Source organism: Boleophthalmus pectinirostris, unplaced genomic scaffold, assembly GCF_026225935.1.
Source record: "Boleophthalmus pectinirostris isolate CB_2022bp ecotype Guang Dong unplaced genomic scaffold, ASM2622593v1 HiC_scaffold_168, whole genome shotgun sequence".
Lineage (NCBI taxonomy): Eukaryota > Metazoa > Chordata > Actinopteri > Gobiiformes > Gobiidae > Boleophthalmus > Boleophthalmus pectinirostris.
Genome location: NW_026571109.1, coordinates 1 through 25,000, shown reverse-complemented (window position 1 = coordinate 25,000; position 25,000 = coordinate 1). Strand labels below are relative to the sequence as shown.

The following is a 25,000-nucleotide window of genomic DNA, read 5'->3' as shown; positions in this document are numbered from 1 at the left end:
GCCTGCTCTACACTTACACAGACCTAAAGGACATACTCAGTTTAGATTTAGACTTTACACAAATTATACAAATGTATGACACTTTATTGCATATAATTTAATGATACCATCATCAGTGGAGCTGCAGGAAATAAATAAAGATAAACATTCAGTCCCAAAACAGCCAGAGTCACAGGGGGGATGTTATCAAAACCCACTTGAAACAGCTGAGAGGCCAGCAACAACAAGCCAAGATTGGATCCTCTATGCCTAGGCCTCATCTGTGAACATAAAAAGAAAGATTTTAATCGCAACCATAATTTATATTATTCATTTTTCACATACGGCACATACGGCAAGCCAAGTCAAACGAAACTGAAGGTATAAAACATACGCTCAAAACATATAGGACTAATTTTGTTTTACCTTCATCATAAACCCGAATCAATAAACAATACTAATTTGTTAGCCTACCGTTCATAAATCCTCTTTTGCTCCTTGGTGTTAAGTACCTTAGCTAGCTAGTTACTTATTAACAGGTTATAAACCGCTTTAACCCAATTACAAAGTACAATCAACGTTACTACTTTTTCAGCGTAAGAATTAATGCCCTTTGAAGAAGTGAGTCTGTTATTCGCATCCCAGCAGAATGAATTTCAGTGAATTTCATCATGTCTAGTCCACATCATGGTCCATGACAGAAAAAGGCTGCGTCACGTGACAATAATAAGAGGGACAGCGCATGCGTTCTGAAAGTTCGTTTCATTCTGATCCATAGAACTATTTGATATTTGATTTATTTCTATGCAAATCTCTTGTCTTTTTATGTATCTTTCCAGCTTATATCTTTTATTATTATTTGTGGGGCTGAAGTGATTTAACATATGCGTACAAACACATTTTATGCATTACTCATTGACTGTAGGCCTATATAGTAAAACTTCAGCCACTAAGACAAAGTTCCGCCTACAACAGACAGCCCACTTCATCTTCTTGCGAATATGTTTGCAAGTTTGCAGGGGGTTTTTTTTTCATAGCTTACAGGCCTGTTTGGTTGAGAAAACGTGTGACTGCTGCCTCCATGCGGTCAGAATGAAACACATTGATCAATGTGAAACCATATCCTTCCATGCGTGAAACCCAACAAGAGGGCCTAGTAGATGTCATCTATAAAGAAACTGTTAGTGGGTTTCAACTTCACGTCCTGAGACAGAATTTAGGTCGCTTGCGCCAGGTGTCATTCGTTTCTAAATTAAATATTCATAAAGACACGAGGGTTGAGTTACCGTCTATTCAAACCTGTCCCTGTACTAGTTTAAGACCACTGTCTGTACTTTAGACACCATTGTTTCATTGAGATAAAACATAATTTCTCCAATAAAATATGGTGGCAGGCGGAGAGACTGTTGCTATAGTAACAGCTGTGCTCAAGGAAGAAACGGAGGCGGATTTTGTCAAGTTACAAAACAAATAGGGCTGCATCATGACAAGAATAAAAGAAGGTTAATCAATACTACTGATTTTAATAATGATCTTAACAGTTATATCAGAGCTAAGCTTTTATTTTAAATAAATAGCCTGTTAATGCTGCACAACCCCATAGGCCAATTCTATTTTCTCTCCCAGAGCAAAATAGATATATAGTCTAGTCTACGTCATAATCATCACTTTAATAATGCTTGTATAGGCTTATATTATATGATATATTTAATAGTGATATATAGGTTACATATGAAATAGGGGAGATATGACGATTATTTTATTGTCTTGAATTCAGAAATTAGCCTAAAGAGCTGCCATTATTTTGAAACCGGAAGTTGTTTGTTAAGAGCCATCCAGCTTGATGGTATAGTAGTGGGCAGCCGAGGGGAGCAGAGTCAGGTACAGGTGTGTGTGTGTGTTGTGCTTCTGCCCGGGCTGGATGAATGAATGAAGGAAAAACTACAGAGAGGGAAAGAGAGAAAGAGAGAACCTGGTTGAACAAAACTACCAAGAAGAAAGGCCAGTGTACATAATAAGAAGAAGGAAAACAGGCGAATTTATAAGAGGATGTCGGAAAGGGTAGCTTCGTGTGGGAGCCTGTATGACAGCACCAACCTGCTGCTACAATACTGCAACAACGGTGAGTTATACTCCTTATATGACTGTATCCTTAAATGACCCTAGCTGCTTTGGGCAGGTAATACCCCAAAAGCTCTTGCAGCTTTATATATATATATTGAGAGTATAGAGTTTGCCTCAGATGTTCCAGGTGTTAAAGGTCAGATCTGAGGAGAGGCAACCTTGCTCTCACGAAGAATGCAAATTTCTCAAGCTATTACTGGGCAATAAAGTCACACTTATGTTCAATAAATAAATGCATACATACATATTTTTAATGTTGCACTGGGGCATTCCAGACAAAACAGTGACAGCTAGGTGGAGAAAAGCAGGTGGCTATAGCTAAGTCCCCATGCTTTAAGCAGATCTTTTCCCACTATGTGTTAATTTATGATAGAACATGCTTATGTGCATTTACATAAAAAAAAAAATAAACATTTTACTAGGCCTACCTTTGCCGAGGTTGTTCTATTTTGTGTGCTTTTGCCTTATTACAGTGTTACATCCTGTTTAACAAATCAAATGCAAATATTTTACTGTTGCAAAGACAGATTACATCATGATAAAAAAAAACTCCAAAAGGTCATATGCTCTATGGACAATACTGGTCCTATCGCACAACAGTACATGTATGATGTAATTGTTCAATATTCTGGCTGGTACTGTTTTTTATGCTGAAGATATTAGGTGGCATATACGTTTTTTCTTTGATTTTGCTCTAAGTTTTCATGGTTTATACAAAAGGCTCTGTCCAAGTGCTTTGCATCAGTTTCCGTGTTCTCTGCCATCTGCACTCATGGTAACCAGAGAGTGTCTGTCCATCAGAGTAGCGCGCCTCAGCAGACTTTTACATACACCCTTTATGAGGGAGCAATTTAATAGGATCAGTTAGTAAAGCTGTGTACAAGAACTAAACATGTGAGTACTCTCTGTGCTCATCTGAGTCTCTGTTTGGTAAGATAATAATAATAATAATGTCCAATGTTCATCTTGGTTCTTTTAAAGGAAGTGGTCAGTAAAGCCAATCCAGTAAATTTTGTTTGAGCAGAGCAGACTTAGGAGAAGGGATTTTGTCTATTTTCATATTAAATGACATTAAATTGCATTGATACAAATGTAATATTGAACGATATTTTATTTGGTTTTAATAGGACAAAACAAAATTGAATCAGAACATCAACATCATGATCACTTCAGTGGGAATAAACTTCTTTTGGTCATGACTTGCCCACAATGGGAGTGTGAAGTGGTAGTGGTCTGTCCTTAATGGTGTTAGACTTCAGACCAACCCTGTCACTCTGCCCTCATAGCTGACTTCAGGATTTTGGCCCATTGCATGGGTGTCCCTTGTCCAATTTATAAAAACTTAATGGGAGTTGCTTAACAGCACAGTGGTTGGCAATCTTTCATCAAAGTGGGTTTGACTCCCTTATACATTAGGAATAAAAGACACACAGACAAGACACACATGGCAAGTAGCAAAATTGAATGGCAGATATTGAGTCCCTGAAACTGTAGAATTTCTAGTTTCTCTTTTTTTTTCTCTCATATATTGGCAGCAATTAGACAAATAATGTTAAGGAATCACTGGTCGGACCCAAATATGCAGAAGGAAAAAAGTATTTATTTCACAAAAATAGTCTTGGCGGGGGGATAGATTCCAGGGGAGGCAGGACGGGTCCAGGTTGGCTGCAGATGGGAGGTCTGTGGAGATGGAGGCTGACCGGAGGCTTACAGAAACTGGTGGGTACGGGATGAGGCTGGCTCCAAATGAAGTGCTGGGGATAGGACAAAAGAAACAGGTAAGCATCAAAAAGTCTCTGGAATTCTCAAAAATCTTAAAAAGCCTGAGTAGTTCACCACTAGGATGACGGGACAATCTGGCACTGGAGAGCAGGTCAGCAGGTCTTTTATTGTAGGAGATGATTACTTGATGAAGAACAGGAGTGGAGCTCAGCAGGTGCATGATTGGGGCCCGCCCAGGAAATGCCAAACAAGGTAAGTAGATACAGAGAGAGGGAGCAGGGAAAGGAGGGGTAGGAGGAGCAGGGAGAACCCTCACAAATAAAGGCAGCAATTATAACAAAACATTCTCCCCAGGGTTTTAATGTGTGTAAAACCATGTAGTTTCGAGACCTCTATAAACTTATTCATGAATGCATGTGACTCTTATATTTTAGCAGTGAAAGTCTTATGTCAATAGTAAGGCTCCTGGAGGTGTTTAAAATGAGCAGCATGAATTTCATTTTTATAAAAAAAAATTATAAATTGCTAATCAAATCTCAAAATTGCAATTAGATTTTTTTTTTCAAAAAAACATTTAGCCCCATTCTACATTTAGGGTATATCTTAAGTTCAAGAGCTAATTATCCATGTATGTTATAGATCGATTAACTGTCCTCTCACTTCTCTTCCCGTCAGTGCCTATAGTTGTCCCCACACTGCTGCTGCTGATGCTGATGCAGTGTGTGTGTGTGGTCCAAGCTCCTCCCTCCTTTTCGCTTGTGTCCCTGCCTGCAGCTCACCCGACTGGAGAAAAGGACAAGGCGATGGGGGGAGGAGGCATACAGGATGAAAAGATGGGAGTGGTCCAGGAAGTGAAGACGGAGCTATATTTGTGTGACTAGGAGCGAGAGGAGGGGGGGGAGAGGTAGTGAAGGTGCCGGTATTAGGAAGCCTCTTGGGGGATAGGAGTGTGAACTATAGTGGACTAGAACAGCTCTGTGGTCAGATTGGGCAGACGGACTGACAGGAGGAGTGATCAGGCGATATGGCAGGTAGGCAAGATTTAAGCTAGCTCCACTGCCCCTCGCTGACCTCCTATTGTCCATTAGTATTTCTGTCTGTATCCTTGACATGCAGTCTCACCCCCACCACATCACTCTTGATTTGATTTTTCATTTTCTTTCTCCTCCTCCTCTCTTCCTCCTCCCTTTCTTTTCCATCTGTTTAAGCTACTATGGCCATTGATTAGATTCCACACTGCAACCACTTCACATTGTCACATAAAACTGCTATTTTATGGATCTCTGGTTTATTGTTAAGTGCATGAGTCTAGTAATTAAAATTCATTGGCACTGCTGGAAATACAATGGAAAACCACTGTTGTATTTAATCATGATCCAAGGGCATGTTCAGAGAAGGCGCTGCAGTACTACACAGACAAAGGTGAATCCTGCTAATCTTGTAATGTTGCTTGAATTTTCACATGCCGACAGTTTTTTCTGTTCAGTCCATACAATTAGCACATAGCATTAGCTTACCAGACCAGCATTATCACCTTATTTTATTTATATATTCTATTTATATACTCACGGCTTTAGAGTGGGCAAATACTGTTCAAGTCATGTATATAAAGGAAAGAATGCTGGAATCCTTGGTTTAACACTGCACATGAGCCTTGAGTATCAGCAGACGGGTAGATTTGGCAGTCCTAAAATACCATAGTAGTTCTTCTATTTGTAACCATGTATTCTTATCTTTGTTTCTGTTTCTCATTAATACGGTATGCAGTGCCTAGTGATGACCATGGGAAGTTTAGTCATTGCTCTCTCTCTTTCCTCCCACCTGCAATCTGCACCTCCTGCTGTTCTGGAGGTCTGGTGTACCAGGGCCATACAGAATAAATGTCATGTAGTCTGACTTTAAAATGACTTTCAATTGTGTAACTTTATGCTGTACTGAAAATCCGTAATAGTTATATTTGCATGCAATAAAGAATATGGTAATCAGTTTTATATTATCTGCTCTTTCACACTCTATCAAATTTATACCAGAAAATCATAGTGTTTTACCAATTATCTGTTTTATCACTAAAGCCTGAAGTTGTAAAGATCAGATCAATATGAATCAAAATAGGCATCAAGTTGTTTTTTTTTTCACAACTGATGTGTGAAGCCTGCTGTTTTGACAACAAGTGCATTTGACATCCGTTTCTGGTAATATGCTCTAGATAAACTTCTGTATGTAAATGTCTCGCTTGATTCCACTGTGGCCTCTTGTCTCATTTGACTGTGAGATGTGATACTGTAGTGACAGTATGCCCTTTGTCCTTATAGTCCACATTATCTTCCCTGATTGACTGAGGCATGCTGGGAGCCTAATGGTCCCAAATTTGGTTTACATAATACATTTCTTACTTAATACACACTTTTTGGTTTGTGATGGGTTTTGCTTTTAAAATGGTCTGCCTATAATCTTGTGATTTATGCCACAGTAATCCTCGCTGGGCAGTTTGCCTTCAACAATCTGTGGTCACTTCTGCACTTGGAGGGATGTCATGTTTAAACAGAAATCAGTCAAAATTTTTTGAACTGATAATGGATTTAAGAGGTATAGTCTGAGTATGTGTGTGTGTGTCACTGTTAGGTGTAAATGTCTATAAACATTTTTCAGCAATAACAGTGTTGTTAAAAATATAGTATTCTTGGGCACTAAACATTTCAGATACACAGATGGCAGTGCCTTTCACATCATATTTGCGGTCCTCTACTGCCACTCACTGCCACATTTCAGTGCACAAAATGCAACATGGTGTTTGGTGCTTCCTTCTCATCCTGGCTCACTACTGTGTGTGTAAATTATTAAAACCAACCAATTTAGTACTCTTTGTTCAAGAAATTTAAAACCCAGGCTTTACCTACTAACGTGCAGATCTAGAGAATTAGAACATCTTATATTGTGTTTTTTGCCAGGCGCTCAAAGTTTTAATGCAGTGTTTTAATGTTCTCTTTTACTTAGTATTTACTGTACCTGGCTGTGTTATATATAGGCCTCAATAATTACAATACTGACTTATCATTCTATTTACAAAAGCTGGAACAGCATAGTTTGGGGCTCATCATTTATTACATATACATTTTGCAGTAGTGGGGAGATTTTTTTATGTAATAAAATACAGACATACTACAATTAGATCTGAGTTAGATTTTTTTTTTTTTTTTTTTTACAGCTCGGGCCTTTAAATTATACTGTCTATTTAAAATGGTTTATTGGGATTATTCATTTTTATTGTTATTGTCTCAGTGGCTAGCATAATGTAGTTTCAATATTCCAGTTTATCGCAATATTCTCTCTACCAGTATAACATGCTTCAAAATGTGTTACTATGACAGGCCTAGTTATATAGAGCATACAACACCTCTGATCTGCTGCCTGTAGATGACACGGTGTCAGCCGGCAGTAACATGGACATGGAGGACCGCGTGTCCCACCTGGAGCAGAGGCTGCAGCTGCAGGAGGATGAGATCCAACTGCTGAAGGCCGCTCTGGCCGATGCTCTGCGTCGCCTTGGTTATTGTGAGGAGCACAGTGTGGGCCTGACACAGGGGGGGCGAAGACCACTGTCCACTGCTGCTGCCCCCCCAACTAAAGGTCAGAGAGACTCAGAGGAAGTCACCATAATTACAAGTATAATGCATAAAAAAACTTAACCTGTTTCAGGAGCACTTGTTTCCGCATTTTTTAAAGAGATCAGCAAACCATGCACATTGATTTTGTAGTTATTTCTTGATGATGGTATCTAACAGGCATTCCCTTCTCAGTGCGTCAGCTGCTACAGGCTCTTCCCTCCAGACCACTGAGTAATGGATATGTACAGCAGAAACGCATGCTCTCCTCTCCTTCATCTCCAAAGAAAGAGACAGTGCAGTCTATCAAGAGGTAAACGAGTAATCTAATCTAAACTATTCTTACTTATAATGCAGTCCATGACACATACTTTTGGTTTGTGTGAATAAAATCACTAGAAATTTGTTGTAGTTCTGTCATTGTCTGTGCCTGCTGTGATCTTTGCTCTTTGACACCTTTCAGAAAAAGCCAGTCCACGGAGCGTTTGACCCTGGTAAGGAGAGAGCTGGGTTTAGAGAGTCGCAGTCGAACCACATCATCCAGCAGCTCGTCTGGAGGCAAAAGGTAAAGCTCCCCTGCACAAAGGGTATAATGATGTCTTATAGTAATCACAACAATTATCTATCCAGAAATGATTATTGTTGTTGCACTTTATAAGCTACTTGACTAGTTGACTCTGATGCACAAAAGGTCACTGTATGACCCTTGAGGAAAACATTCCACTTACACAGAAAACTTTATTTGAGTAGCGTTAATCTAAAATGTCAACAAGAATCAGTGGGCTGCGTCTGATGTCAAAGCTGTGCAAACAACATCACCCACCAACAGGGAAGACAGGTATAGGTCTAAAAAAATATATATATTTATTTCATAAGTCTCATGAGTCTGCAATCTGCTTGTCTTGATGGTGATTTATTTATTTATTTATTTATTTTTTTTGCTTTGCCTGAAATATTTCTCAGTATGACATTAAATCTGTATAATTCCATGGAAAAAAGCAAGTGGAAAAGCAGTTCTGCTCACAGTAAGACATTTTCAAGGTGTTCTTCTTAACAGTCATAATGCCTGTAGTTGAATAAATGCAAGACAGGACAAGTAATGGCACACTGCCAACAGTCAAGGCAATGACATCTCCATGAAGATGACCAAATTCCCCACCAGAAAAGTTACATATTGCACCTTTAACTTCATACAAGTCTTTATGTGCACATACTCCCCTACTGCTCCTGTCAGCGGCTAATGTGGATAGTATTACTTATGCAAACAGTGGAGAGGGGGTGGGGCTTTTGTCAGAGGGGCTGGTCTTCAAGAGGAAGTGCATTCTGGTTGGCTGTAGTCGTTCTCAGGCAGAGCTAAAAGTTGGCTCAGATGTAGGGAAGTGGGTTGTTGTGTGTTGCACAGAAGAGGAGTCACTCTGACACTGTTATTCACTAAATAACGGAAAACTTGCAGTCATGAAGAAGTCCTCCAGGTAAATGCAACTTCACCATAATGTTTTTTAACAGTGCACTATGACTGTAGTAGTCTGAGTGAAGTATAGGCTGATGGTGTGCTAAAACTGGACATAACTTTGCTAAGTTGTGATCTATGTTTGGTTTTGCTAAACAGACAGACAGTATTGGTAACATAATTTCAAGTAGGTCCTTGTTTCATTCATTAATTTCAACCAGGACACTGCCGATCTAAACGTTTTGTAACAAATTGATTTTTGATTTGTTGTAAAAGTGGCCTATTCCATTGTAAACATTTGAATTTTGTATATCTGAGGAAGCGGCCTTTTGTCTGTCACACGACAGGTCTGATGCAGTGGTTACAGGCTGCAGGGCAATGGGGAGGGGCACCAGCATAGTGACATGAACACAGAAACGTAATCCAGCACACTCTGATCTCTTAGATGCAAGAGAAGAATAAAAAAAGTCTTAAGTAGAATGAATACATGTACAATTCATTACTGCCTTTTATATGTCTCAAAAGAGGAAAAGAAATGATAACATTGTTTAACTTGTTAGGTGTAACTTAACCCTAATTTAGAATGCTCGTTGTTAGTTTTGCTTACTTAATTGTTGTGCCTAACATGAGCATTACAAGTTAGTTAATTTCCACAAAATGAAACAAGTATATTGAGAAGCTTTAATTCCTGAGTCTTTTTGCTTTGCAGAGGGCTTATGGGAGTCTGCTGGCTGTTCTGCTTACTGTGCAGTAACATTGATCAGACGCCTGCTTTACATGCATCAAACATGAACGGCTTGTTCCAGACTGCAGACCCCCAGTTTAACTCATTCATGTCTGTTAAGCAACACAGAAATCAAGCCGTTATTGCTTCATATGGTTACTTTCAAAAACTCAAATATGTTAGTTTTAACTAAGTTCATTTAAATTCACATGGCAATGAGCTCTTCTGTTCTCCTGTATTGTAGACCGTAATGGATTAGTTTAGACATGGTCTTTTCCCATTCACTTCATCCATTATGGATCAGGATATGGGCCCAGCACTTGGAAAATGCTTTGGTTTACAATCTAACCATTAAAGCACAGTAGAATATTCATCTTAAGACACTTGGAAAAAAAAAAAAAAACTTAAAAAAACATACTAGCAAGTAATACTAACATTATGATCATATGTTCACATTTATATAGCGCTTACCTTCAAGACACCCAAAGGGCATAATGAGTTGCATAAAGAAAATAGAAAAGGCATGTTTGAATGTGTTGCTTTTAGATGCTCTCAAATAAACCAGTACAGAAATGTAGACTCAGGTATTTCTGTTTATTCCTGAAGAAGCACATTGACCACAGTCTGGCAGTTCAAGACTCCCTCTGAGCTGCCTATTAGTGGTGCCAACACGTGGAAGCTCTTGGGAGCCTCATCTGCAGGAAAGAAAAAAAAAAATTCACTTTAGAGGCAGGTCCCAGTCCCAATAAAAGTTCAGACCCATTGTTCCTGTGACTTTTGCACTTTAACATTTGTTGAAGTGTTTTTCTGAGTGTGAGTAAAATACCTCTGGTCTGGCTCCATGTTAATGAATGCCGTGTTTGTGCATTCTCTCCTGAAACCCGGTGACTGGGCCTCTAGCCGCATTGCTATCAGCTACAAACTACTGTGGCTCTCCGTCCTTGTGCCAATTTCCCAGCATGCATTGCTCTAATTACAGAATGTGAAACTGCCACATCTCCTCAGGCTAGCAGACAACCACATATGCTGTAATCTCTGGCACAAACAGGCTTTTATGTGGTCACTTCAAAGAGACCACTCCCTGTATGATGTCCACAGGCACACGGGTCTGGCAGGTCCTCACCTCAGCGAGAGCTCAAATGTTCAGTTAATCTTCATATTATTCTTGTATTCTGAATATTGCACATGGAAATACCAATCTCAGAAAGTCTGTCAAACAAATGTATGTCATAGAACTCCCCTCTATGCAAAGTAACAAAGCAATAAAGAGTGGAAACATCCTCATCTTGTTTTTTAACACTAAATATTTTAGTACAGTTTATCTACAGTTGAGTTTACATTTTAATTTTTACTGTTGTTGTAAAAACAAACCAAAAAAAAAAACTTTTTCACTTAATGTGACTATTCGAGACTGGCTGACTGTGTAGCCTAAAATTATATCTTGTGGGGAAATATTTGCTCAGGACAACTCATGAGCAGGTGCTGCGTGTGAGAGAAAAGTCTGAATATTGCTCTTATCTTACTTTATTATACGACTGTTGCTAGGTGACATTCCCTGTGAGATGAGGCCCAGAGCATTCTGAAGTAGAGACTGACGGGGTCTATTGAACTTTAGCTCAGTGAGCAGTAGGTGCAGTCAGACTGACAGCCCAGACAGTTTCCGCTTTAGTTTATCTGATTTTTCAAATGTGTGCTCTTATGTATTGAGACTTGCTCATAACATGGTGATTATGCTTGTTATTTTGCATGTTAACGTCCTTGACCATAATTTCAAAATAATTCTCTTTCTCTTTTTTCTTTCAGCAAATCCAAAGAATGCACTTTTAATGCAGGTATGATCTATTCCAATTCCTATCACATAAAGGTTTTTTTATGGTGTAAGAATGTCTTACGTGACAACCTTCCTGCAATGTAATATTCAGTAGCAACGTATTGCAGCTATAAAATTGATTATTCTTTGTCCTAATATTTTGCTCCTGTCATGAAAGGATATAAAATGAATCACATGTTGCTGTTTTGTCTTTCATTAGAGGACAGCTATGTGCGGATGTTCTTGCGAGGCCGCCCTGTCACCATGCACATCCCAGATGATGAGAAAGAGAGCTACAGTCTGGACCACAAGGTGGTGCTGCCTGATCGCAAACTCAAGCTGCAGTGGGTGTATCCTTCAAAGAGGTGTAAGGCAGAGGTTATATGTTATATTTTTTGTTACTTTTTGCATAATTGTAGGATTGAAGGAGTTAATAATACATAACTTGTTATAATAAGAATATAGGCTATATTATTCCAATTTCATCTGGGACATTTTTCCTTAATCATGGAGCAGTTATGGCTATCGGGGGCGTGATTGCCGCTCAAACTTGTACTTGCTGCCTACAGGAGAGATTGTCTACTTCAATGCTTCTGTTGTGGTGCTGTACAACACTGAGGAGCAGCAGCAGAGGCATTACCTGGGGCACAATGATGACGTAAAATGGTGATTAAACTCATTGCAAGGTTTTATGGATGTATAATGTATTGATCCCATATCACATTATGCATTATGTGGGATTTAACTGTGACATAATAAGAATGATGGCACATAAAGGCAGACATAATGTGGACTCTTTTGCTAATGGGATAATTATATAACAGCATTTTTCTCCACTCTCTCTGGTGAGTTTATGTCTCACTATTGTTATGATGTATGGTTGTCTCCTTTCAGCTTAAGTGTGCATCCTGACATGGTAACCATAGCAACAGGACAAGTGGCTGGAAACACTAAAGATGGAAAGGTAAATTCATATGGACAATATATTTAGCATTTGTTTTTGAATGTTGTATTTATTAAAAATGTTAAAAATGTTTAATTCTTTACATAACATGTTTTTGTATAGTCTCTTCCTCCTCATGTTCGTGTGTGGGACTCTGTGAGCCTCAACACACTGCATGTTCTTGGGATGGGAGTTTTTGACCGTGCTGTCACCTGTGTGGCTTTCTCCAAATCAGTAAGCATATTCAGTTATTTGTTTTCACTTAAGCTTTTGGGTGGTGGCCTTGACAGTACCTTTTGCATTGTTTTCTTTCTTCAGAACGGTGGTGCTTTCTTGTGTGCTGTGGATGATGCCAACGATCATATTCTGTCTGTCTGGAACTGGCAGAAAGAGAAGCAGTTGGCTGATGTCAAGGTAAACTCAGCTGGTTTAAAAAAACTAATATTCTATTGTTAGTATTTCAAAATAAAGTAATGCAATCTTTGTGTAATTTTCTTCAGTGCTCCAATGATTCAGTATTGGGAGCTTTATTTCATCCAATGGACGCCAATTTGATTGTTACGTGTGGGAAATCTCACATCAACTTTTGGACCATGGAGGGCAGCACTCTTACTAAAAGACAAGGGCTGTTTGAGGCAAGCAGAAATATCAGCTGATGATATAAAAATCATCATATAATTCTGTATATGTTCTTTAGTAATATTGCAGTTTAAAGATCTTTTAATTTCAATATCTTTGGCATATTTTATTTTGCAGAAACATGATAAACCAAAGTACATACTTTGTGTGGCATTTGCTGAGAATGGAGATGCCATAACAGGAGACTCCAGTGGAAACATCTACATTTGGGCTAAAGGTAGAACTGTATAAAATCACACAATAATTCAAAAATACATTTATCTACAATAAATGAGTGAGCCTGTGCTTAATATTATTTGTGGTTATTTTTCAGGAGGTAACCGCATCAGCCAGGTGGTGTCTGGAGCCCATGAGGGGGGCATCTTCTCTTTGTGTGTGCTGAAGGATGGTACCCTAGTGTCTGGGGGAGGGAAGGACCGCAAGGTGGTTCTGTGGGACCATGACTACACAAAACAGTCTGAAATGGAGGCAAGATACAACTTTCTAGCACATAACACACATTGATGGTATTCAAAGCAACATTTTTACCAATACAATGTCTTTGGAGCAGGTGGGTGAAGCATTCGGCCCGGTCCGAGCAGTTGCTGAAGGAAAACAAGGGGAGCTCTTTGTTGGCACCACCAAAAACGCCATAATTAGAGCTGCTTTCCCTGACACATTAACTCCAATTGTACAGGTACTTTTGTAGCACCAAAAATTCTGGCATATAGAGATTACAGTCTATTACAGTAGACTAACCAGAATTTATGCTGGTTCACAGGGTCACACTGATGAACTGTGGGGTCTGGATGTCCACCCTTCTATGGAGCAGTTTGTGACCTGCTCCCAGGATAAGCATGTCCACCTGTGGGACACCAATACCCACCAGCCCATCTGGAGTAAAACCATTGAGGTTAGCTAGCTCAAGAGTTCATTGGTTCTGTTTGTTTACATCGTAACAAAACATTATATTTTCAACACAATAGGATCAAGGACGGTCTGCAGGCTTTCATCCCAGTGGTGCTGTTGTGGCTGTGGGGACCATGTCAGGAAGGTGAATATAATATGTATATACTATAGGGCAGGGGTGCCCAAACTTTTTTCATCAAGGCTCACATATCTAAACACAGACGAAGCAGAGGGCCGATCGAGGGCCGTAGACTGGTGCTCAGTACAGTGAATAATTGAAATTTGTGCATGTTTAACACGTTAGAATGAGCCATCAGTTTTTAATCATGCTAAGATCCTTAAAATATAAAATAAAAGATCCTAAATATTAAATATTAGCTTTATCAACATAGATTTTCAAAAAACTTGCAGGAAAAAAATATTTTTTAATTGATGCAAGGTAATTTGGGCCAATTCACCTGGAAGCCTGAGGGCCAAGAAAAATGTGTCTGAGGGCCACATTTGGTCCCCGGGCCATAGTTTGGACATGCCTGCTATAGGGCCTTTTGCCTGCATACTAGACATGCTAAATCTGAACAAGATATTCCTGGGTTTTGGCCTCCTTTTATGTGACCATTTTGAGCACATTTCTCCATTCAAAAGATATAATATATTTAGTTTTAAATTGTTAATTACTATGGCAATCATCCTAATTGCACATCATTCTGAAACCAATGGTGGTTTGCATTAAAATTACCCCATGAATAGCAAAACCATAACTCCTCTCTTTCAATGAAGGTGGTTGGTGCTGGACACTGACACCCGAGATCTTGTCTCGATGCACACAGACGGCAATGAGCTCATCTCCAATGTCAAGTATTCTCCAGGTAATCCTTATTGTTCAAACTGCACGTGCACTATTAGTTTTCATTCAGTTAAGACATTAAGTTAAGACATTAAGCCTGACCTCTTTGTGTTCTCAGATGGAAACTTTTTGGCTGTCGGCTCCCATGACAACTTTGTTTACATCTACACGGTGACAGAGGGTGGTAGGAAGTACAATCGTGTTGGTAAATGCACTGTATGTGTCAAACAAAAACATAATAGCTGTGACACATAATAGTGTTTAACAGTAGCCATATCATTTAATGTTTTCGTGTCTCAGGGTCATTCCAGTTTTGTAACTCACCTGGACTGGTCAACAGACAGTCAATACCTGGTCACCAACTCAGGAGACTATGAGATCCTCTTCTGTAAGTCTCATAACAGCACATTAAGTACATTTCTATAACTGTGAAATATATATTTGACTTGCTCTTTATTTCAAAATCAGGGGAAGCCCCCACTGGAAGACATGTGACCAACATGGATACTGTGCGTAACCTGCAGTGGGCCACATCCACCTGCACTCTGAGCTTCAACACCTTCGGTAAAATTTCTTAAATCTGATCATGACCTAACTGCAAATAAATGCTCAGGACATCAAAACATGTTTTTTTCAGAATGACATAGTTTTATATAAATAAAATCTATATAATTTGTTTTGCTTAGGTATTTGGCCTGATGGTGCAGATGGCACTGACATCAATGCTTCCTGTCGGTCACATGATAGATCTTTGCTGGCTTCTGCCGATGATTTTGGCAAAGTGCACTTGTTCTCCTTCCCCTGTTCACATCCAAGGGTCAGTTCTTCTATTGGTCTGGTACGTTATATTTCCAACAGAGACTAATTTCTCTCTTCACACCTCTTTAGGCTCCCAGCCACGAGTACAGTGGCCACAGCAGTCATGTGACCAATGTTGCCTTCCTGCACGACGACAGTCACCTCATTTCCACTGGCGGGAAAGACACCAGCATTCTCCAGTGGGTGGTGGCTTAGACTGAAACTCTTCTCTGCCCCTCCTCCTATCACTGTATCAGCCTCCAGACCAATGGAGCTCTCCACTGTGCCTATAGTAACTCACATTAGCTTGGATGGCCTGGGCTGATAAAGCATACTTGACAAATTTGCATTGCTTGGATATTAAATGCTTCAGCAGTATACAGCGCTGTCCTTATGCACATGACCATATACAGAACATATTGATTCAGACACAGTGTGCTGGTGATGGCTAAAGAGTGTTGTTAGTTTAAAAATATATCCTTGAATGTTCCTACACCTTTCAGTCTGTAATGTACGTTCCACCTGTGCCTATCCCAGACTAATTTAATGTCCCTTTAATTGGACTTCTACTGTTTTAAGCGACATGTGATTGTCATTTTAAGTGTTCATACTTATTATGAATGGAGCTGTTACGAATGTACACTGCTGAATTTCCTATTGTTATGTTAAGTTGATCACTGTACTAAAAGCATGAAAACATGAGTAAAAAAGGATAGACAGACATTTATGGCAAAACAACCATATGTAATCTGAATGCATGCTTGTTTGAGAAGCAAGACTGAATTGAAATAGATGGTACCCTTCAAAACCTTTCCAATAATCTGATGTTATTGTTTTAATTTGTATGTAGTCCATCAGTGGTACAATTGATGTTATTTCCATCATTGTTCTGAGCATCATGATTGAAACTACAGTGCTAAAGAGTGAGCATAACAGGGCCCTCTAATGTAGATGCTGTCCATATAACAAAGGTCTATAGAGTAAATACTATATGTAATACTATATATTTGAGTGGCTGTGTTATTTAACTAACTATGATGGATATTATTACTGTGGCACTTTTAGAAGTTGACTTATTTAAACATGCTGTAGAAGTTGGCTTGAGCTTCTGTTTTGTTAATAAAGTTTTTACTTGAGCACTAATGATTAAGTTGCATGTGTTCCTTTTAGACTGCAGAAAAATGTCATTTAGTAATAAAGACATACAAAGAGATTTTATGGTGTCTTTTATTCTGTATGAAATAAATAGTTTATTTTTTTTATATTGGGGACACAGCTTGTCCATCTAAAAACAGTATTTTGTAGCAAACGTTCAGGCTTAGGGCTTTTATTTAGTTCAAGTTTAGTCCTGACTAAAGGCTCTAGGTGAGTGTGCTCTCATCTGCAAGCCACCCCCTAGTGGAGGATGAAAAGCTTTGCACTCAGACCAATATAAAATGTCAGCAATAGAAAGGACTTTCAGCTGACTGCGGAGAAACCTCTACCAACAATTATTGTGGAACATGGCTTAAAGCAAATAGTGTTCACAGCTGTTTATTAATAACGTCTTTCAATTACTGATATTAAACAATGTTAACACCTGTTTCAGTGACCTCATGGAGAAGTGGCTCACACATTCAATCAGTAATTACGCAAAGGGCAGGTCTACACATTCTACATTTGTAAACATCCTCCTGACCTTGTTTTGTAACATTGTTATTCTCATGACTTTAATGTGTAGTTGTAGTACGATGGGGACATGTCAATTATCATTCAAATTAAATATAAACCTGGTTTACAGTGTAACTTATATTCAAAAATGGTAAATAGCATTTACAATGAAAATATAATATGCAAAATATGTTAAATGCATTTATAGTGGATCCAATTTAATGTTTTCATAAGTGATCAAATAAAATTGTAATTGTTTGCGATAGTCAGTGAGCCCTTTTACTTGATAGAAACCAAATAAAATAATATTACGAAATGCACAGACAGGTGTGATGACTTCCATAGTCATATCATAGGTATAATAAAGGTCTCAGTGTGGGAAATTACACATTTTTAAGTGAAACAAAATGCATTATGTTTTCTTATTCCTAAATTCTGATAAACCTTAGACCTTTAGAGATGCATATAGTTAGTAGTACACCACTTCAACATTGAATAATTTTGCATGGACTTTTTAAGTTAGAAGATACAGACAAAAACTACAACATTAAAATATTTGTTTATGCATTATTCAAGTGTAGTTATGTGTATAAGACCTGGTCTGTTTTTTCAGACACCTTTGTGACAGTCAGATCCTCCACCACAAACAGAATAAACTATGTAGAGCAGCATGCTTTTGAAAGAACACTCACACGACTAAAAAACAGACCCACACCATGCACACAGACACTCACACACGATTTGGCAAAATACTGATTTCAATACTCCCTCCATATGTGCCTCTTTCCTCCTCATCCTCCTCATCCTCTCAAACAGCAGGTTTTTGCTTTTCAGTTTTGAAATACATCAAAATGATGGCAACTCTGGCATTGTGAAAGCAAAGCATTAAAAGCACATCAGATTTTTTTTTTTATCATCATAACTGCTGTCCTCCTGTATTTTAACATAAGGCAGGAAGTACATATAATTTTCTCTGACCACCTATAGGCAGCAGTGTAGTAGTAGTAGTAGTAGTAGTGTGACAGTCACACCAGAGGGCAGCAGAGACTAAGACATCTACAAACTCGTGCCTCAAAATAGTGCTGACACCAGAAAAGCGCAACACAAATGCACCCACGTTGTGGATGTAAAGGCTCAATCCTTCAAATATTGCAGATCCTCAGTGCTGTTTCTCTTTGTACCTTTTTCCTCTTGTTTGAGAAGTGGCATTTGCTCAGGCCATGTAAATGAAGGTGTTAAGGTCTGACTCGTCTCTCTTTATGTACTTGTGCTCAATGAGCCATTCAATCTGCTCCTTGATCATCTTCTTTTGAGGTAGAAACATGTTTTTCAGGATCTCCACTAGCTCCGTCTGCAGCTGTGCATTACTGATCCTCTTTCTCATCTTCATTATTTGAATTATGGCCTCCTAAACAGGAAAAAAAAACATTTACGAGTTTCACCCACAAACTGTAAATGTAGTAACCCCAAGTTCCTAGTGTGCAGCATGTACCTGAGTTCGAAGGATTCTGAGCTGAACAATTCCCTCATTTTCTTCTTCTCTCATTCTCTCTGTTGTGAGTTGCAGTCGGCCAATAAGATTTATTTTCCCTCGCTTCTGGACTTTGTTGTTTTTTCTGTAGAGATTAAAAACTTTATGAAATGTATTAAAATGAGAAAGCACAGATCATTATGTTATAACCTAAGACATCCAACATACATGAGAGAGAAATCTTGGTTAACATAAAATATCGTGGCATCTGTGAAGTCTTTGGGTGAGTTGACTGGTGGATCATAAGACAGAACTTGTCTCTTCAGTTTGGGAAAAGAAACCAGCGACTACAGAAAAAACAAACAAATGTTTAACAAAGATAGACACATAATTACAGTGTTCACAGCCTAAACTAGGAATAAATGTGCTACAATAACCCAAAGTGTGCGACGTAGCTCTGCATCAGGAAGCTCTGTGGCCAATTTGAGGTTCTCAAAGCTGATCCTCTCTCTAGGCCGCTGGTTCCAGGCAAACAACACTGCCAACTGAAACGTAGTCACCTCCAAATCATACTGACCAACTTCATTTTTAAAAGTGATCTATGATAGACAAACATCCAACACATAAGTCATTTTGAAAGAATTATAGAAACAACTGTTTTCCTGTGCACTCACAATCCCATTAGACATGAGGTGATGCCAATGGAGTTTGCGACCACTGTGGTTCTTCTTATAGAAATCCTCCACTTCGGGAATCAGGTCCTCCAGTTCAGTCGGTAACGAGACAAAAACCTTCTCACTGCTCCGGGACCAAGCTCCAGCATTCAGGATCTTGATGTTCACACTATCCGCTGCAAAGAGTAGACCACAGTTCCTTTCAAACATCTTGCTCTTGTGACACTTCTTACTGTTTTTAAAGGTTGTCCTATGTTACCACTATGGTGGGAGGCCAACCCCCTGATTGCCTCTATGGTGATGTCACTGTCCCACAGTATGACATTAATCTAGCTGACATTAATATTTCGGAGCAATAGTGAAACATACTAGGTACTAAATATTTCCATTGAGACAGGCAGGTTGCAGACCCTCCAGAAAAGTTACTTAGTGCACCTTTAACTGTTATGGCTAGCCTCCCTTTAATGCATACTTATAACATCAATTCTCTTGTTAATCTTTGAAAATCAACTGATTTATGTACCTGGTAGAGCAAGCTTGTTGTGTTTGTGCACTTCTTTGAAGACCTGGTTCAGATCCTCCGATACTTTAATATCTTGAAACATTCGAGCTAGTTTATTGACGTAGTCAGCAGGCATCCCAACTTCCTGTAAATGTACAATGGCACACAGACAGTCAAATCAAACTGCAATATATGCCACAATCTAGATTATTTAAAAGTTGATATAAAATGCCAGTGCCAATGTGTATCTTACCCTTAGCCACTCTACCATGTTTTCTTCAATCTCACTATCTGCAGAAATGTCAAGGATCAAACGCCTTGTGAGGTGAGCTTTGTGGTATCGCATGAACACATCTTTGTTTTGGACATACTTTAACACCAATAGCTGCAATAGTAAAGATATTGAGCAAAATTAAAGCATGAATAGTATTAGTACATATACTGACTTTGACAGCAGAAAGCACTACACACCACTTCCTTAAGTTTAAGCTCGATCTCCTCCGAGGTGAGCTTCTTACTGAGTGGCGTTTTCCTCAGAAGCATGTCACAGTAGTTTGCCAACAGCTCGGGGCACTTAGATTCAGGTTGTGTCTTTGTTCCTACACTAAATTTATGAAAAGGAAAACACATTCATTATTAAACAAAATTACCACCTACCAACACCTACAGTCCTATATTATAAACCTATAATTAATATTATTATTCACTTACCCCTTCTGCTTCATTGGCAGCTCCAGTTTGAAGATTGTGGCATCATTAACAACAGCTTTGTAAGCCTGAAAAAATAAAATACAATTTAAATAAAATAAATGAGTAAGACAATTTAATATTACACAAATTAAAGGACTGTAACTAACCTTATCCCTGGCTGTGAGAAAGCGTGGATCATCCTGAAAGGCTTCCTTAACCAGTTTACTAAAGCAGTTAAATAAAGTCAGCAACTGCTCAACATATTTCTCTGAGTCCTGTACAAAGAGAGACATAGGAAAATGTGTTCTGTCTTCATGTGTTATTGTTTGTGTTACAAAGTTAGGGTTCATACAGTAGTGATAGTCTCAGCGGCAGCCACCATATCAGCTAAACCAGCACTGATAATGTGCTCTTCAAGATCCTTCAGCATGGGTTCAATCCCACTGGGTACTTTGTCCATCAAAGAAAACATAAGCTGCAGCTCTGTTGGACAAAAAATAAAATACAAAGGTTACACAAAAGGATTTGGAAATAAATAAAACATGTTTCTCAGAATAACATGACTCACTGTCTGTCTCATTGTGTTTGATCATTCCTGGGCAGTCAGCGAGGATTGTCTCTTTGAACAAAGTGACAAGTGCATTCACACAACATTCCATAAGCTAGCCAGAACAAAAACAACTTATTAAAAACACCTTTTGTAAGTAAGTAAAAACATATTTTGTAGGTAAGAAACGTACTGCTTGAACAGAGTTACATTCACGTCGTGTCTCTAGATATCTAAGTGCTCTCTTCTCCTCTTCTCTCAACTTTGCATCTGCCTGCAAAAAAACAATACAAAACATGACACTATGTAAATGTTTTCTTGTAGGAAAACATATAACCTTACAACACAATGTACATAAAATCTAGAGCACAATAAAGTCGAATGGATGAATACTTCCTTACATATTTCATGTAGTTTTGGACACCGTTCTGTTGCAGATATGAGGGGGCTTGTGTGCGGTAAAACCTCTCTGTTGAATCCAGATAGGCCTTTTCAAAATTGTCCCTGTAAATCTGCAGTTTGTCCTCTGGATTCGAACATAGGTTTACTAGACATAGACATGAAGGTGATGTTATGATGCTATTAGCCATATTAATTATAAACTGTGGCATACAAGACTTAATTACAGAAAACAGACTAATATGTTTAATTTATCCCTTACCATATGATTCGCGGACTCCTATAACTAGCTGCGAGTCAAAGGCCTCGCCTAACCTCTCAGCATGTACCAGTTTCATGGCACTGTCCTGCAGCCGACTCTTTATATTTGAAAATATTGATTCATTCCAAGTGTCCAACATTAACTGTAAAACAAAGAAAATGAATGCATGTCTATTGCTGATAGCATATTTGCATTTAAAACTAAATGAAGATGCTTCTTAAGATGTTTCTAATTTTTTAAATGACTGACATACTACTACAAAACTATTTGTAGTAGTGTTAGATTTTCTTTGCATCATACTGAATATATTTTGTCTTATGTCCTCTTACCTTACGTACTATACTGTCCTCCATATTGGATTTCTTGTTGCTGCCCTGTTTTCCCATTAACGTGATCTCCAGTTGACAGAAAGGTTTAGGCAGGATGTCGCACTGAGTAAAAAACTTTCTCCACTCTACAATGTAGGCCTTTAGAAGTGCTGTATCATCCTGGTGGCTCAAAACACGCTTAAAAACAAAAGTAGCATGTTTAACAGTTATGATCGCACAATAATTAATAATGATTTTTCTCTACTTACAGCCTGTGCTTGTTTGATGAAGTCTAATATGTCTTCTTTAAGGGCCTGGTGAATCTTAGCAGGTCCTTTGTCATCCCATAAGCAAACAGCGTGAACATCCCTGAAATAAGCAAATAGTTACAAAATACAGTTAGGACATTTTTAGGATACATGGTAGGCCTTTAATTAATTTGCTCTGCTCATTAATTAAGCTTAGTTTATTTATAGCACATTTAATGAAAGTGAAATATTGTATACTGTATTTTGAAAATTACTAAAAAAAAAAAAAAAAATACAATCATAAGACTGCAATACTACTTTTTTTTTTTTTTTTCCAGTTAATCTTATTTAGTATGTAGTCATTCAGTGAGGGTAAAAATATATGTTACTTACGAAAACAAGTCAAACCACTGCTGCTTTGTGACTGGCTCCTGTCTGAGAAGTTTAAGAACAATTGGTCGCATCAACTCCCATTTATCTTCAAACTGTAGGGACCCCTTGTTCTAAAAAAGGCACAAAGAAAATATGGAATTAAAGCACTACTTCTATCTTAAATTGTGTGTTTTAGCCAAATACAAGCAGTGTTGTTCATTCTGAAAGTACATCTAAATAACTGTCAAAATAGTCATGACAGGAACCTCAGTCCAGAAAATGTTTAAAATGTGCACTGCAATGGTTTATCCTATTGTGACAACAGTGGTGGTGCTGCTGCAGATAACTGAGCTTTACAGAGATATGCGTGCTGTTGATTTGACACACAGATGCATAGTGTTTAATTCTATTTCTCACAGGTCATAAGATGTGTAAAGGTTTTAATTAAGCAGGCCAGAAAATGCTCAGAGGAAAAGAAAAACAAACTCATGCATTGGACTCCAGAAATGACAATGACAGGCAGCTTTACGTACATGTTTCTTTCTTTATTTGCTACGTTTTGCATTATAAGCTTATATACTTGACATACTATGATAATTCGCGTTTAATGTCTCATATTAAGATAAAGTGCTACGAGTCGCTCAAAACACTCCGCATAAGATATTTTTAAAACCTTCCTACCTTTAACAAATTAGACGACGCCATGTTTCTGCAACTTATCATCACGCAAAATCTCGCGAGACCAGTTGCTCTAGATGGCCTTCAATGAGGTAATGGTTAACACTGACTCAAATGTAAAACTTTCTTGTAAATTATTTCCTTATAATGTGTTATAAAATTTTATTAGCATTGATAGGTCTATTTTAATCGGTTTAACTGCAAAACAATCTCCCAAATAGACCTCATTATAAGATATTGGCAAAAGAAGTAGACTAGTTTGCATTGTGTTTTATGTAATATTTAATTTAGCATAACTACTCGACTTGAATTGCATAGCCTTACTTCAGCAGCTCTTTGGATGATTAAGCCAAAAGCTGATATGTATTTATAGCCTATTATGTAGATGCATGTACCGTACTAAAATGTGGACTTTTGGTTAGATCAAAAAATATATAATTTTTAACGATGGCAGTATTGCTTCTGCCCTCAGCTTTGATAATAGCAGAGTAGCAAACAAAGAAAATCTGATTAGTGTCCCATGACCCTGATTATCAGGACTTCATATTTATACAGTAGGTCTTCGTCTGCCATTCACATGTAAACTAAGTTAAGTCATCTTTGCCCCCTGAGTAGGTTAATCATTCAGCTTTGAAGCCATGAGCACATCTTGAGTGAGTGTGATCATTTCTGTGTTGTGCAAATGAATCATGGCTACCCAACAGTCTCAGGAGGTATTTAGGGACATGGATTCTGACAATAGGAGCAACTCCTTCCTGAAGACAATGTGGAAGTTCAGCCTGCATCATCTTTTTACCTGGTAAGTAGAAAAGTAATCCTGTTTTCTATTGTTTTGTAGAGATCCTGTATTACACAAAATCAACTCTTGTGAGCTTTAAGACATGTTATCATGTTGTTGCCTCCTCAAAAACATACTCGGAATTGTGTTCTGTTTCATTTACATATGAGTAATCCTACATTGTTAGTCTGTCTACATATCCAAAGCTCAAAATGTTCTGTTCCACCTTGTGATATAGTAGTCTTAGTTTTCAAGTGAACAGCTACCTTTTACCTTTAGTTCTAGATTATTCTAGTGTATGGGGTTTAAGACACCAACATCACAAGGCGTGTTTTCAGTTTGAGAGCCTAAATTAGCCTACATATACTGGATATGTGCATTAACCATGTGTGAATGAAACAAAATAAAACTCCAACTATGTTTTTGATGAGGAAACAGCATTAGAACATGGATCAGAAAATAGCATAATATAGGCTCTTTAATGTTCAGTGTGGTTTGCCATTGTTTTGATCTTGTTTACACAGGCAGTTGGCCAAGACGTTGGCCATGGGGCAGGGTCTGGCTGCACTCATCTGTGGCACAGCGATCACATCACAGTACCTGGCCACAGACTTCCATGTGGACACTCCAATGCTACAGAGTTTCCTAAACTATGTATTGTTGTGTATTACCTACACTCCAATATTGGTCTGCAGACAAGGTACAAAAGAGAATACTAGTCATATATACAAAATATCACATGGTACACTATGTACTACCATTACCAGAAGTTGGAGGGCTTCATGCAATTATGAGTCATGTAGGCAATACAGGCACCTTTAGCTTTTAGCTAAACCGTATGAAGTCTAAGCTGGATGTGTGCACTGATGTTCAGGGTCTTCCCCTTTAAAACACAGGG

At 38.4% G+C, this 25,000-nt stretch overlaps 2 protein-coding genes and 1 long non-coding RNA gene across 4 annotated transcripts; 1 reads left to right on the top strand and 2 right to left on the bottom strand.

Annotated features, from left to right (window-relative positions):
- On the bottom strand, positions 1 to 691 carry LOC129408531 (uncharacterized). The gene is made up of 3 exons (XR_008631997.1): positions 454 to 691; positions 108 to 260; positions 1 to 23 (listed from the first exon to the last, which is right to left on the bottom strand). It is a non-coding gene; the product is annotated as an uncharacterized LOC129408531 (long non-coding RNA).
- A 1,267-nt stretch (positions 692 to 1,958) lies between these two features.
- On the top strand, positions 1,959 to 16,666 carry eml2 (EMAP like 2). Of its 2 annotated transcripts, XM_020928512.2 has the most exons (22): positions 1,959 to 2,101; positions 7,240 to 7,452; positions 7,623 to 7,740; positions 7,891 to 7,992; positions 11,405 to 11,433; positions 11,632 to 11,761; positions 11,928 to 12,077; positions 12,306 to 12,375; positions 12,478 to 12,588; positions 12,673 to 12,768; positions 12,855 to 12,989; positions 13,111 to 13,210; positions 13,307 to 13,461; positions 13,544 to 13,669; positions 13,754 to 13,885; positions 13,959 to 14,026; positions 14,659 to 14,747; positions 14,844 to 14,941; positions 15,026 to 15,113; positions 15,194 to 15,289; positions 15,412 to 15,542; positions 15,614 to 16,666. In XM_020928512.2, exons 1-22 carry the CDS (start codon positions 2,029 to 2,031, stop codon positions 15,737 to 15,739), a joined length of 2,436 nt encoding a protein of 811 aa, XP_020784171.1. In that variant the 5' UTR covers positions 1,959 to 2,028; the 3' UTR covers positions 15,740 to 16,666. The 2 variants fall into 2 exon arrangements, with proteins under 2 accessions (XP_020784171.1, XP_055008212.1); XM_055152237.1 differs by lacking the exons at positions 1,959 to 2,101; positions 7,240 to 7,452; positions 7,623 to 7,740; positions 7,891 to 7,992 and adding an exon at positions 8,774 to 8,899.
- A 374-nt stretch (positions 16,667 to 17,040) lies between these two features.
- On the bottom strand, positions 17,041 to 23,376 carry LOC110163576 (cullin-5). The gene is made up of 19 exons (XM_020928562.2): positions 23,328 to 23,376; positions 22,668 to 22,777; positions 22,296 to 22,395; positions 22,048 to 22,224; positions 21,719 to 21,860; positions 21,459 to 21,604; positions 21,251 to 21,331; positions 21,079 to 21,172; positions 20,863 to 20,993; positions 20,678 to 20,785; positions 20,532 to 20,596; positions 20,292 to 20,424; positions 20,074 to 20,205; positions 19,842 to 19,965; positions 19,319 to 19,494; positions 19,082 to 19,243; positions 18,873 to 18,991; positions 18,666 to 18,789; positions 17,041 to 18,581 (listed from the first exon to the last, which is right to left on the bottom strand). The coding sequence occupies exons 1-19, from the start codon at positions 23,367 to 23,369 to the stop codon at positions 18,387 to 18,389; spliced, it is 2,361 nt and encodes a 786-aa protein (XP_020784221.2). The 5' UTR covers positions 23,370 to 23,376; the 3' UTR covers positions 17,041 to 18,386.
- Positions 23,377 to 25,000: the final 1,624 nt, after the last annotated feature.

Coding starts and splice junctions, on each gene's coding strand:
- eml2 (XM_020928512.2), top strand. CDS start 2,029: ATGTCGGAAAGGGTAGCTTCGTGTGGGAGCCTGTATGACAGCACCAAC. Junction 15,114..15,193: donor AGACTATGAGATCCTCTTCT/GTAAGTCTCATA, acceptor TTTCAAAATCAG/GGGAAGCCCCCACTGGAAGA. Junction 15,290..15,411: donor TCTGAGCTTCAACACCTTCG/GTAAAATTTCTT, acceptor TGTTTTGCTTAG/GTATTTGGCCTGATGGTGCA.
- LOC110163576 (XM_020928562.2), bottom strand. CDS start 23,369: ATGATAAGTTGCAGAAACATGGCGTCGTCTAATTTGTTAAAG. Junction 19,966..20,073: donor ACATGGTAGAGTGGCTAAGG/GTAAGATACACA, acceptor GTACATTTACAG/GAAGTTGGGATGCCTGCTGA. Junction 18,582..18,665: donor TCAGAATCCTTCGAACTCAG/GTACATGCTGCA, acceptor TTTCCTGTTTAG/GAGGCCATAATTCAAATAAT.